Source organism: Chiloscyllium punctatum, chromosome 5, assembly GCF_047496795.1.
Source record: "Chiloscyllium punctatum isolate Juve2018m chromosome 5, sChiPun1.3, whole genome shotgun sequence".
NCBI classification, from domain to species: Eukaryota; Metazoa; Chordata; class Chondrichthyes; order Orectolobiformes; family Hemiscylliidae; genus Chiloscyllium; species Chiloscyllium punctatum.
Window position 1 is genome coordinate 18746046 of NC_092743.1, and position 12762 is coordinate 18758807.

The 12762-nt window shown below is 43.7% G+C and overlaps 2 protein-coding genes across 7 annotated transcripts in view; one reads left to right on the forward strand and one right to left on the reverse strand.

The window, feature by feature from the left end:
* The window catches only part of ndufv2 (NADH:ubiquinone oxidoreductase core subunit V2), a 37897-nt gene extending 37503 nt beyond the window's left edge, over positions 1-394 (reverse strand). For 3 of the 4 annotated variants that reach the window (XM_072569870.1, XM_072569869.1, XM_072569868.1), the window contains exon 1: positions 263-394. In XM_072569870.1, coding sequence (XP_072425971.1) covers positions 263-334 — 72 coding nt within the window. In that variant the 5' untranslated portion in view covers positions 335-394. The remainder of the gene's footprint in view (positions 1-262) is intronic. The other variant, XM_072569871.1, reaches the window with a different exon arrangement.
* acss2l (acyl-CoA synthetase short chain family member 2 like) overlaps positions 1-12762 on the forward strand; it is a 139993-nt gene that overhangs the window by 57938 nt on the left and 69293 nt on the right. The window contains exon 1 of one of the 3 annotated variants that reach the window (XM_072569865.1): positions 2624-2761. The exons of 1 other annotated variant lie outside the window; for it this stretch is intronic. Coding sequence is in view for 1 of the 2 variants with exons in the window: in XM_072569864.1 (XP_072425965.1) it covers positions 11450-11579 (130 nt within the window). In the remaining variant the exon portion in view is untranslated. Of the gene's footprint in view, positions 1-2623; positions 2762-11251; positions 11580-12762 lie in introns of those variants that run through there. One more of the 3 variants, XM_072569864.1, reaches the window with a different exon arrangement.

The window sequence follows — 12762 nt, forward strand, 5'->3', positions numbered from 1 at the left end:
CGCGAAGAGCGGCGAAGGTCAGTGGATGGTTAATGAAAGGGTGAAGGAGGTTGCAAGAGTTCTGGGTGAAGCTAAACAGCTTCTCCCTGAAGGTCGAACCGCCGCCATGTTAACTCAGCCAGGCCCTGGTCAAACCTGCAGGGCAGCATCAACAACATCATTCTCTTTCAGACCGGTTACAGCCCTAAGTGCAAACAACACACACGCTCTCGCTCTGTTCGAAATAACGGGCGATGACTGAACAAGCGGCGTCGGTCCTTACCGAGTGTGAGACGGCGGAACGGAACAGGCCTGACAGTAACATGGCGACGCAGCTCCCTGTTAGCAGCGGCATCGATACAATCAGTGAGCCACTGCACAGCCTGGCAGACAGCACCTTCAATCAAACTCAGAACTAGACCTCCACCTGTGGGCAATGTTGACAGTCACCCTCAGCTGTAATGAAGCTTTATAGAAACTGACAGTTCACCTCTAACTGCTGTATCTGGGTTTCTATGTAACGACCATAACACATCGGAGTAGAATTAGGCCATTCAGCCCATTGATTCAATCCAGTTTTGATTATGACTGATATGTTTCTCAACACTCTTCTGCCTTTGTCCCCCGTAACCCTTGATCTCCTTAATAATCAAGAACATATCTATCTCTGTGTCAAGTATACTCAATAATTTGGCTTCCACAGACTTCTGCGATAATAAGTTCCACAAATTCACTATCCTCTGGCTGAAGAAATTCCTCCTCATCTCACTTCTAAAGGCTGTGCCCTTAGGTTCTAGTCTTTCTGAGTAATGGAAACATCTTCACAATGTCCACTTTATCCAAGGTTCTACTCTGTAAGTTTCAGTCAGATTCCCGCACCCCCATTCTTCAAAACTCCATTGAGTACAGTCTCAGACTTCTGAATCGCTCCTCATATGAAAAGCCCTCATCCCCAGTATTATTGTTGTAAACCTACTCTGGGCTCCTTCCAACACCAGCACACCCTTCCTTAGATATGGAGCCCACTGGTTTCCACGAATGAAGGTTTTGATTGAATGGTGAAGCAGACTCAATGGGCTAAAAGGTTTAATTCTGCTGCTATATTTTATAGTCTATGTCTAGCCTATCTGTTAAACTGATTTTCTATTACTGATGTCTATAGCTAGCCCATGCACTTATGTTTAACCTGTTATTTCTGATATGTTAACTTACCCAGCAAGATACTTAATATATTATAATAAACTCTATATGGTAGACTTATATATACAGCAATAACTTATGTACCCAGCCGAAAGTACAGGTATCATGAAAGCATGCATTTTATAAATTGTATACTTATATTGCATTATTTATTGATATACATAAAAGACACTATCACGATTATCACCTTCAAGACAGGAATGATGAGAATGTGAAATTTGCATTGTGGTTGAGTTGAATTGAATAAATCCATGTGAGGAGAAGCTAGGTAGTTACAAAGGATGGAAAGAACCTCGGGATTCTAATGATAGATTTGAAATCCACATGCAACAAGACCTGGACAATATGCAGATTTAGGCTGGTAAGTAACATGTTTGTCACACAAATGTAAGGCAATGACCACCTAACAAGATAGAGTCTAACCATCTTACCTTGACATTCAATAGCATTGCTATCACTGAATCCTCTTTATCAATATCTAGAGATTACCATTGACCAACAACTACCTGAACCAGTCATAGGCTACAGCACCATTTCAAACGCAAGGAATTGACTTCCCAATGCTTGCCACATTAATAAAATCCTGCTTTTGTTTGCAGTTTAAACAGATGAGCATAATATTAGATTAATCAACTAATATAGTCTGAACTAATCATGAAACATTCATTTCCTACAAATATTTATTTTTGTATACTTCATCTTACATTATGGTTACTTTTCGGCAACCTGTAGACCACTCTCACTCATGATGTCTTTCCCCATTATTTCCTTATCTCCACAAAAACTATTTTAAATCCTGACCTGAAACAAAGTTCTCTCTTGCTATTATACCAATGTCATATTTGATCGAGTGCTACACCTAAACCTAGCTCCCTATTCTTCTTCAATGTCATATATATCTAAAAGTTCAGGACCTAATCCTTGTCATCCTAAACCACCTCTCTAGAATGGTTATCAGATCATTTTTATTTCAAACATAATCAGAGATTGCTGAAGAAACTCTGCTGAGCACAATTCCTGTTTCTGTTTCAGATTTCCAGTTCTTTGTTTCGGTTTATTTATTTCAGTCTGTGTTCTGTTTGTTTATATTGTTATGAATGCTATGCACATTCAGATACAGAGCCTTCCAATCACTCTTTGCTATCTTTGTAACATCTAGATTTGACTGTTCTTTGGTTTTGTTTTCCCTCTGCATCTTCCTGCCATTCTCTGATCTCTGTTTCCCCATTTAGATTAAAGTCCTCTGTATTTTCTTAGTAATGTGGCTGAGAAGAATACCAGTGAATCAGATATAAACCATCCCAATGATACAGATGCTATTTTTCCCAGTACTGATGCCAGTGTCCCTCAAATAGGAACTCATTTTCTCCCACACCAGTCATTGAGCTATGCATTCATTTCTCTGATCTACTTTGTTGCTTAGGAAAAAGTGAGGACTGCAGATGCTGGAGATCAGAGCTGAAAATGTGTTGCTGGAAAAGCGCAGCAGGTCAGGCAGCATCCAAGGAGCAGGAGAATCGACGTTTCGGGCATGAGCCCTTCTTCAGGAACTTTGTTGCTTGCCAATTTTCATGACATTCAGGTAGTAACCCAGAGATTATTATCTTTTGAGGTTTTACTGTCTAATTTAGCATCAAGCTTCTCTTATTTCTTCAGTTGAAAATCTTTACTGGTCCTACCTGTGTCTTTGGTACCAACATGGATCACAATTACTGGATGCTCCCCCTCTCACTGTATGATCTCTTCCAGCCCAAAGCACGTATCCTGAACCCTGACACTGGACAGACAAATCACAATCATCTTGAATCACACTCGTTGCCTCACTATTATGTCTTCTGTTAATGTTACGGTCCTTTATACTCTTCCAACGTGAATGGCTTCCAATGTTCCTAATAGCCTCACACTTTCTTAGGAATCATCAGAACCCTCCAAAGTCTTTGATTTAAATAGAGACTTTTGGGGGCTTCCAGAAGTAGACGAATTGTCCAGGGGAATGATTGATTTCCAGAGTAATTCCTTTGGTGTCTGCTACATCAGAGATACTGCAAGGTCCCCATGTGCAACACCCATCTACACTGCAATAAAGACAGTCTGGCTAACTGATCATGTCATCATGGTGCAGGAATCTATTCTCTCCATCCCAGAGGCTCCCTGCCTTATTCCTGATGAAGGGCTTTTGTCAATTTTCCTGCTCCTCAGATGCTGCCTGACCTGCTGTGCTTTTCCAGCACACTCTAATCTAAACTATGGAAAAATCCAGGCCAATGGCTTTAGCAATTACAATATTTAATTGATGGAAGTTTCTTCTCATATTCACTACTGGATATCTGATACAAATCTAGTCATACATTTGTATGAAATTCCTTTATAACATTTTTTTTAAAAAGCATTGTGTCCAAGGAGCTGTACGAAATGAGTTAGCTGGCTTAATGAAACATGTTGTCTCCTCCTGCTTCTGTTTCTTATGTTCTTGAAGGCTTTTGAGTGTTTATTTGTAGGCTTGAATATAAATGTGTTCTCTTTGTTAAAGTTGTGTACAGAAGGTCTTTTTCATAATCTTGTTCAGCAATATTCAATCCATTGGTCATGTACTGAAATATCTGAGTTTGGAAATGTGAGGTTTAAATAATAACAAAATAAACTGATAAAAGTCTAATGAAAAGACTTTGTTCTTCAATCAAAAAAATGTTTTCAATTTAGTGTCTCAAATTAGGAAGCAGTCTCTAGTGACCTCTGCTGACAAAATTGGAATGCAGATTAAATAACTGAAAGAATTGTAGAGGTCCTATGGTGTTATAGGAAAACAATTTTAGAGTAATAGTGGTAGCTGCTATAAACAATATGCCTACTAATTTTTCTCGCTCTTTTCATTTACCTTCCTTCCAGGATTAAATGCCATAGCACCTTTTATGCCCCAGTACCTTGGTGAAAATTACAATAATTCATGTACAAACCTATGAAAATGAGTGTCACTGTGGGAACATCACACGGAAAATGCTGGAAAACCTCAGCAGATCTACCAGCATCTGTGGAGAACAGAGTTAATGTTTCTGTAAGACCATAAAGTCTGCTTTAACTTTCGATCATCGTTGATATGTTTCTCAACCCCTCTTCCCTCCCCCCCCATTCTCTGGCATTCTCCCTGCAACCTTCATCTCCTTGCCAATCAAAAACTTATCTATCTTTGTCTTAAATACACTCAATATTCTCGAGTCCAATGTGTTTATTCTTTAGAACATTTGAACTTCTCCAGTTCCGAACAGTTATATTGGACTGGAAATGCTAACTCTGTTCTTCTCACCACAGATTCTAGCAGGCCTGTTGAATTTACCAGAATTTTCCGTTTTTTCTTACGATTTCCAGCAAAACATTTTGCTTTTATTTGAACAACTGAGTCCAAATTTTCTGCAGCAAGGTCTACTCATATTACTTCCTAGATGTGGTCACTGGACAACAATCAGGAATGGGAAACCTAATTTCTACCCCTCTACCTCCAGGAGAAATACTGTTCTTAACTATACTACTGAAGCCGAAATCCAATAAAGCTGAATAGACACCAAAGATTCTAACTCAACTTTGCTGAGATTCTCCACAATGGGCATTGTATACAACAACCAAACCAATGTGGGTGACATTAAATTTTTAATGTGGGAACAGATCATCGCTTACCCTTTTTAAACTGCAATAAAACATCCTATTGCACTTGCATCAATATTCTTTCAGGCCATCACACCATTTTGCTCTTCACAGAGTGCATATCATAATAATTTTTGATCCTTATTTCCAACCTCAGTTCCCGCCTCAGGCGACTGACTGTGTGGAGTTTGCACGTTCTCCCCGTGTCTGCGTGGGTTTCCTCCGGGTGCTCCGGTTTCCTCCCACAGTCCAAAGATGTGCAGGTCAGGTGAATTGGCCGTGCTAAATTGCCCGTAGTGTTAGTTAAGGGGTAGATGTAGATGTAGATGTAGATGTAGGGGTACGGGTGGGTTACGCTTCGGCGGGGCGGTGTGGACTTGTTGGGCCGAAGGGCCTGTTTCCACACTGTAAGTAATCTAATCTAATCTAATCTAATCTAATATAATCTAATCTAATCTAAAACTCCAATGCTGCTGAATCATATACAACAACAGACAAAAAAAGACCATTGTTCCATCTGCAATCATAAACTGTCCTCAAATGTACCAATATTGATGTGACTGTCCAATATAGCTTTTACTCCAATGATATATTGGAATTAAATGTAATCATTATTAGCAGTAATGCTTTGATCAGGACCTTGGTGTTGATCAGAACCTTTACATGTTTATTTCTGTGATACTCTATCCAGCTCGCTCATGATTTTGAAAACCTCCATCAAATCCCCTCTCAATTTTCTTTTCTAAGGAGAACAGTCCCAACTTCTTCAATCTATCCTCATAAACTGAAGTTTCTCATTTCTAAAACTATTGCTGTAAATCATTTTTGCACTCTCTCTAATGCATTTACATCTTTCCTATAATGTGGTGCAATGCTGAACACAATACCCCAGTTGAGGTCTAACAAGTGTCTTATACATTTTCACATCACCTCCCAGTACTTGTACTCTATGCCCCTACTAATAAAGCCAAAGAACCTGTCTACTCTATTAACTGTTCTCTTCTCCTGTCCTGCCACCTTCAATGATCTGTGCACTTAGACACCCAGATCCCTTACTTTATATTGTCTTTCAGTGTTCTTCTGATGAAAATACATCATAGTTCTCAGCATTGAAATTCATCTGCTGTCTGCCCACTTTACCAACTAGTCAATGTCCTTTTGGAGTGGTACACTGTGTTCCTCACAATTTATAATTCTTCCAAGTTCACTGTCATCTGTAAACTCTGAAACTATCCTCTGCACATCAAGGTCTAGATCCTTAATATATATTCGGAAGAACATGGATCCCAAGACTGATCCCCGGGGAATTCCACTACACACCTTCCTCCAGCCGAAAACATATTCTTTGACCATTACTCTGTCTCCTATCGCTTAGCCATTTTTTTAATCCAATAGTTACTGACCCTTTTATACCATGACTTATAATGTTCCACATAAGTCTGTTGTGTGGCACTGTATCAAATGTCCTCTGGTAATCATGTATGCCACATCAATGGTATTGCCCTCGCTGACCCTTCCTGTTACCTTTTCAAAATAAATTTTTGGTCAACAAGGGAGTTAAGGGTTGGGAAAGTAGAGTGAAAATCACAGGGAAATTGGTCATAACCTTAGTGAATAAGTGGGTAGGCTCAAGGGGCTGAGTGGCTTACTCCTGTGCCTAGAGAATTATTTTATGAAAATTTAGGTTGGGGAGTAAGAATATAAGATGACTCCCACACCAGTAACCCTTGCTGGTAAAACCTCTGAGAGCTATCTGCAAAAACCAAGGTGGATTAAATGGAGTTTAATTTTCTAAAACTAGATGGAAGAACTGTGCATCTATTTGTTTATGGTTAATATGAATGCTGACATGAGCAAAAACAAGATTATGCTTAATGGTGATGCCTCTCCCAAACTGACTAGTCTTACAGCCAATAAGGTCACTCGGGTGAGATGCTAGTTACTGCTGATACTGGACATCTATGTGGTTCATCAAAGCTGAGTGCAAATTTATCAGGAAAGCAATTCTGCAAAGACTCATTTTTAAGGCAATTTGAAACTAAAATAATATTTTCAAGTATTCCATTCCTTCCAAACCAGTTTTTGTGAATTCTGTTAAATACAATTAGGCAGAAGTGGGTACTGCAGATGCTGGAAATCAGAGTCTAGATTAGAGTGGTGCTGGAAAAGCACGGCAGGTCAGGCAGCGTCCGATGAGTAGGACAATCGACATTCTGAGCAAAAGCTCTTCATCAGGAATGAAGGCAGGAAATCTCTGGGATGGAGAGATAAAATGGGAGGGGGGTGGGGCTGGGGAGAAGGTAGCAAAGAGTACAATAGGTGGATGGAGGTGGGGATGAAGGTGATAGGTCAGAGAGGAGAGTGGAGCAGATAGGTGGGAAGGAAGATTGGCAGGTAGGACAGGTCATGAGGATGGTGTTGAGCTGGAAGGTTGGAACTGGGTTAAGGTGGAAGGAGGGGAAATGAGGAAACTGGTGAAGTCCACATTGATGCCCTGTGGTTGAAGTGTTCCGAGGCGGAAGATGAGGCGTTCTTTCTCCAGGCATCGGGTGGTAGGGAGTGGCGGTGGAGGAGGCCCAGGACCTGCATGTCCTCGGCAGAGTGGGAGGGGGAGTTGAAATGTTAGGCCATGGGGCGGTGGGGTTGAATGGTGTGGGTGTCCTGGAGATATTCCTTAAAGCGCTCTGCGAGAGGGTGTCCAGTCTCCCCAATGTAGAGGAGACCGCATCGGGAGCAACAGATACAATAAATGACATTGGTGGATATGCAGGTGAAACTTTGATGGATGTGGAAGGCTCCTTTGGAGCCTTGGATGGAGGTGAGGGGGGAAGTGTGTGCGGAGGTTTTACAATTCCTGCGGTGGCAGGGGAAGGTGCCAGAATGGGAGGGTGGGTTGTTGGGGGGCATGGACCTAACCAGGTAGTCACGGAGGGAACGGTCTTTGTGGAAAGTGAAAAGGGGTGGGGAGGGAAATATATCCGTGGTGGTGAGGTCCGTTTGTAGGTGGCAGAAATATCAGCGGATGGTACGGTTTATGCGAAGGTTGGTGGGGTGGAAGGTGAGGACCGGGGGTTCTGTCCTTGTTGCATTTGAAGGGGTGGGGTTTGAGAGCGTAGGTGCGGGATGTGCATGAGATGCATTGGAGGGCATCTTCAACCACGTGGGAGGGGAAATTATGGTCTTTGAAGAAGGAGGCCATCTGGTGTGTTCTGTGGTGGAACTGAGAGCAGATACGGCAGAGGCGGAGAAATTGGGAATACAGGATAGCATTTTTGCTGGTGTTAGGGTGGGAAGAGGTGTAATCCAGGTAGCTGTGGGAGTCAGTGGGTTTGTAAAAAATGTCAGTGTCAAGTCGGAGATAGAGAGGTCAAGGAAAAGGAGGGAGGTGTCACAGATGGTCCAGGTGAATTTAAGGTCAGGGTGGAATGTGTTGGTGAAGTTGATGAAGTGCTCAACCTCCATGTGGGAGCACGAGGTGGTGCCGATGCAGTCGTCAATGTAGCGAAGGAAGAGATGGGGAGTGGTGCCGGTGTAACTACGGAAGATGGACTGTTCTATGTAGCCAACAAAAGGCTACCCCTTTTGTCTGGAGGAAGTGGGAGGATTCGAAGGAGAAATTGTTAAGTGTGTGGACCAGTTCAGCCAAACAAATGAAAGTGCCAGTGGAAGGGTACTGCTGGAGGCCTCGGGAGAGGAAGAAATGGAGGGCTTGGAGGTCCTTGTCATGGCAGATGGAGGTGTAGAGGGATTGGATGTCCATGGTGAAGATGAGGCATTGGGGGTCAGTGAAATGGAAGTCTTGGAGGAGGTGGAGAGTGTGGGTGGTATATCGAATGTATGTGGGGAGTTCCTGGTCTAGGAGGGAAAGGACAGTATCAAGGTAAGTGGATATGAGTTCGGTGGGGCAGGAGCAGGCTGAGACAATAGGTTGTCCGGGGTGGTCAGGCTTGTGGATCTTGGGAAGGAGGTAGACTCGGGCGGTGCGGGGTTCCCGGACTACGAGGTTGGAAGCTGTGGGTGGGTGATCTCTTGAGGTGATGAGGTTGTGTATGGTCTGGGAGATGATGGTTTGGTGATGGTGGGTGGGGTCATGGTTGAGGGGGCGGTAGGAGGAGGTGTCTTCGAGTTGGTGTCTGGCTTCAGTGGTGTAGAGGTCAGGGCGCCAGAGTACCACTGCACCCCCTTTATCTGCTGGTTTGATGGTGAGGTTGGGATTTGTGAGAAACAAAGCTCACTCACTTCAATAATTTCAGTCCGAGACAAGATCTGAATCAGTAGCATCATTTATTTTACACTTGCAAGTGGGTGTGATGTCCAGTGTCTATAAGGCAGAGGACATATACACACCAAATTCAATTCATACACAACATTTATATGATTTGATTTCTTTTGTTTTACATTGCTCCTCCCCTGTTTACATCCTCCACTTCCCTAAGACCGGCACCCATTGCTCCTGTTTATCTCTTGCCTTATCCGGCCTTGTCTGTGACAAAATGCTTATTTCTGGCCTCACAAGGCCGTTTGACCTCATCCTGCTATAGGTCATTGTTGGGCATATTCTTTCTTCATCATTATCTACCCCCTCCATCTGTGCCTTTCCCGAGGCTGTTCTGATCCCTATGACCCTTTTAATTGGGGTTTGTTCCTCTGTCTCTGTAAAAGTGGGAAACAGATGTTTATACCTACTGTTTGTACAGACTTCATCCCCTCACAACATCTTATCTACTTGCCCGTAATATCTACCATTGTTTTGCAGTCACATTTCATTCTGGCATACAATTTTAGCTAATACAAAAACAATTATATATTTCCTCCACATTGTTTCCATTCTTGTTGACTCAGCTCTTGGCTAAAACAATTACACACTGGTGTGAGTTCATTTTACTTTGTAAAATGGAATTGCAGAATTGCAGAAGTAACATTAATTTACCTATATCCCACAGATTGAAGCGGAGGGAGTGGAGGGCTGCACATTGTGAGGGTGAGAGGTTGGAGTGGGGTAGACAGGTTGAGGCAGTTAATGTCTCGACGGCAGTTGGAAATGAAGAGATCAAGGGCAGGTGATAGGGTGGGCCAGCACGGGGTGTTCAGGTGGATGCAGTGTGTTGGAGGCAGGCGAAGGGGTCCTCAGAAGGTGGGCGGGAGTCCTGATTGTAAAAGTAAGCTCGGAGGCAGAGGCGGCAGAAGAATTGTTTGACCTCATGATGCATATTAAATTCATTGATGTGTGGACAGAGGGGGATAAAGGTAAGGCCTTTGCTGAGGACTGATTGTTCATCCTCAGTGAAGGAGAAGTCTGGGGGTATGGTGAAAATTTGGCATGTCTGGGAGTTAGGACCTGGTGTAGGTGTGGAGCTGGGAGTGGGGGCGAAGCCTGTGACTGAAGTGGGCGTGGTGGTGGGGGGGCGGGTTGGAGTCATGAGCAGGGGTAATGTTCCCTCAGGGTTCTGGGGGAAGGGGATGGTGACATTGGGATCCGTGGGGACGTGTCGGCAGTATGCAGGTGAGTGGCGTTGGTGGGGGCGGAAGTGGTGGCATTGAGTCAGAACTTCAAACTATACAGAACTTTTAAGGTTTACAGCTGGAAATGGATATGTTTGATTGTTGGATTAGAAGAGAGTTGAGTTTTACATTGATCCCCTCAATGAATACTCTCAGCAAGAATCATCAGTTGCATGAAAATGTATCAAAGGGCAATTGATAATTCATGGAACCCGAAGGGAGTAAAACATTGAATGCTTTACACTGAAAAATGTGGAAGCTGGGTATCGTAGAGTAGCAACTAACACACTGGAATAGTGAGGGCTTGAGTTTACATCCCACCACGGTACACTCTGGGATTGTATTCGACAAACATAACATACATACTGTACATCTCTACGACTCTGTATCGCTTTGTGGACTGGTTCCAGAAAAAAAATGGCAATTAAATCTGCCACACTGTCACAGGGCTGGCTACACTGAGCTGGTGATTTCCAGTTCCGCACCTTGCACTGAACTTTTTAATCCCTCCGAGCAGCTTTGCAAGTTGTTGCAGCAGGAAAGCAATATAAACGTAACAAACAGTAATGCGGTGCAGTCTGTGAATTGATTGCAATCACACATGTGTCCTATACCAGTCAAAACAGGCAAAGGGCGCAATAAACCTGTCGAGTGAGATTCCCAGGGTCCAAAATTTTAAAATAAGCCAGCGCATGTTTGTTCTTGTTCTGGCGATTTCATAACTTCATTGTTTCATCACAGTAAGAGGTGAGACTTTCTAGGTTTGTGATTGGATGGCCCGAGTCTTGAGACCATATCACTATGTAACTAATGGGTAGCACTAACCCACAGAGAGGGCACGGGGAGGAGGGGCACTGCTAAAGGCACCAGAAAGTTATCATGTAGTTATTTCATAACATTTGGCTACGTTAGGCACCCCGATACCTTTATCAAAATAAATCCGAAGATATCGAAATGTGCTGTGCGGACCTTTCGTTTCATGGGAGGCGTTTCCATGGTTTGCCCAGGGGAATGGGTTAATCTGGGGCAGGTACATGAGGCGGAGTCGGAGGGGAGGTGGCTGGGACTTTCTCCCCAGTGGTGCTGAGCGCAGTGTTAGTTGGAGCAGTCCCCATTCAGGAGCTGACGAGCCATGAGTTCGCTCAGAGTTCCTGGGAGGAAGCTGGTGTACCACCCTGACCACATTCTGCAGCCAAGCGCTCACGTACCAGATCTTGAGACATACACACGGCTGTATAAGCAATCTGTCGAAAACCCAGAAGGTAACGGCCCTTTTTTGTTTCTTTTTTTTAAACAATTCGATGAATTGAAACGAGCGGGCAGCGTCCAATTTGGGCATAACTATTGAAACAGCCAACTCACATCAGTGTAATCTTGAGGTGTTTGCTAGCCTCGCTCATTCCAGGTAATGTTTTCCATGTTCTGTTTCTGAGCTACTGACCCAGTCAGCCCTAAGTGAATAAACGGAAAACAAAGGTGAACAGACGAACTTATTTCAAACTTCACTTTGTTCCTTAGTCTCTAGCAGAGAGAGCCTCTATTATACAGACCATACCGGAGTCAACTGCAATAGTTTCATTTGCAACATATTAAAATGCATTTCTTCCTGAATTCTTCCGAAACCCATTCCCTCCCTTTCAGATTAAAGCACAACTTGTTTTTATTTAAATCAACTGGATTTAAAGTACCTCCTGATCTCGAATTTTGTCTAATTGAACTCCTGCATCGTACGACTTGGCATTTTATTACATTAGAGGAGGCTATATGCAAGCTGTTGTTGTAGTATTTGGCACCACTTCATCGCAGGGCTGATGTGTGTGACCGAGGTCACTCTTCGCCCAGTGTACAGTGCGGCTCCGAAGGAATGGGTACACCGTTCCATAACTACAGACTACACTTGTTCAGCTGTTCAGAACAACCTCAAACCCACCCCACATCATGCAGCACCCAAATACTGGAATGATGACAGCACTGTTGTTGCTGACACTCTGCAGAAGTAATTCGCCCAGTGACGCTCGCCTGCCGTTTCTTTGGAGCCCTGCACATTACTTTCCCCCTGTGCAGATGCCTTTTTGAAATTAAGCCTGCCTTCACCACACCCTCAGCCACATCCAAACAACTCGCTGCCAAAAGATGTTTATCTGACTGGCAGTTGCTCAATCTCGACATCTACAACTCTCAATCTTCTCCTCCATCTTTCCACCAATGGGAAGAGTTGGTCCCTCTGTACGCTTCATGACTTTGTAATTAAATACCGCTGGTATACCCCTCCCCAGGGGCAGAGGGGCACATGCTGTCTGTCATTTGGCTGTGACAGGCCACGCAGGAAGTGTCCACCTGCCCATGGCCCACTGATGTTACCATCTGGGAAGGGAGAGGAGTGGGCATGGAGAGAGGGTGAGGGGTGAGGAGTACAGATAGGATGGGGGTGAGGAGGGTGCGGAC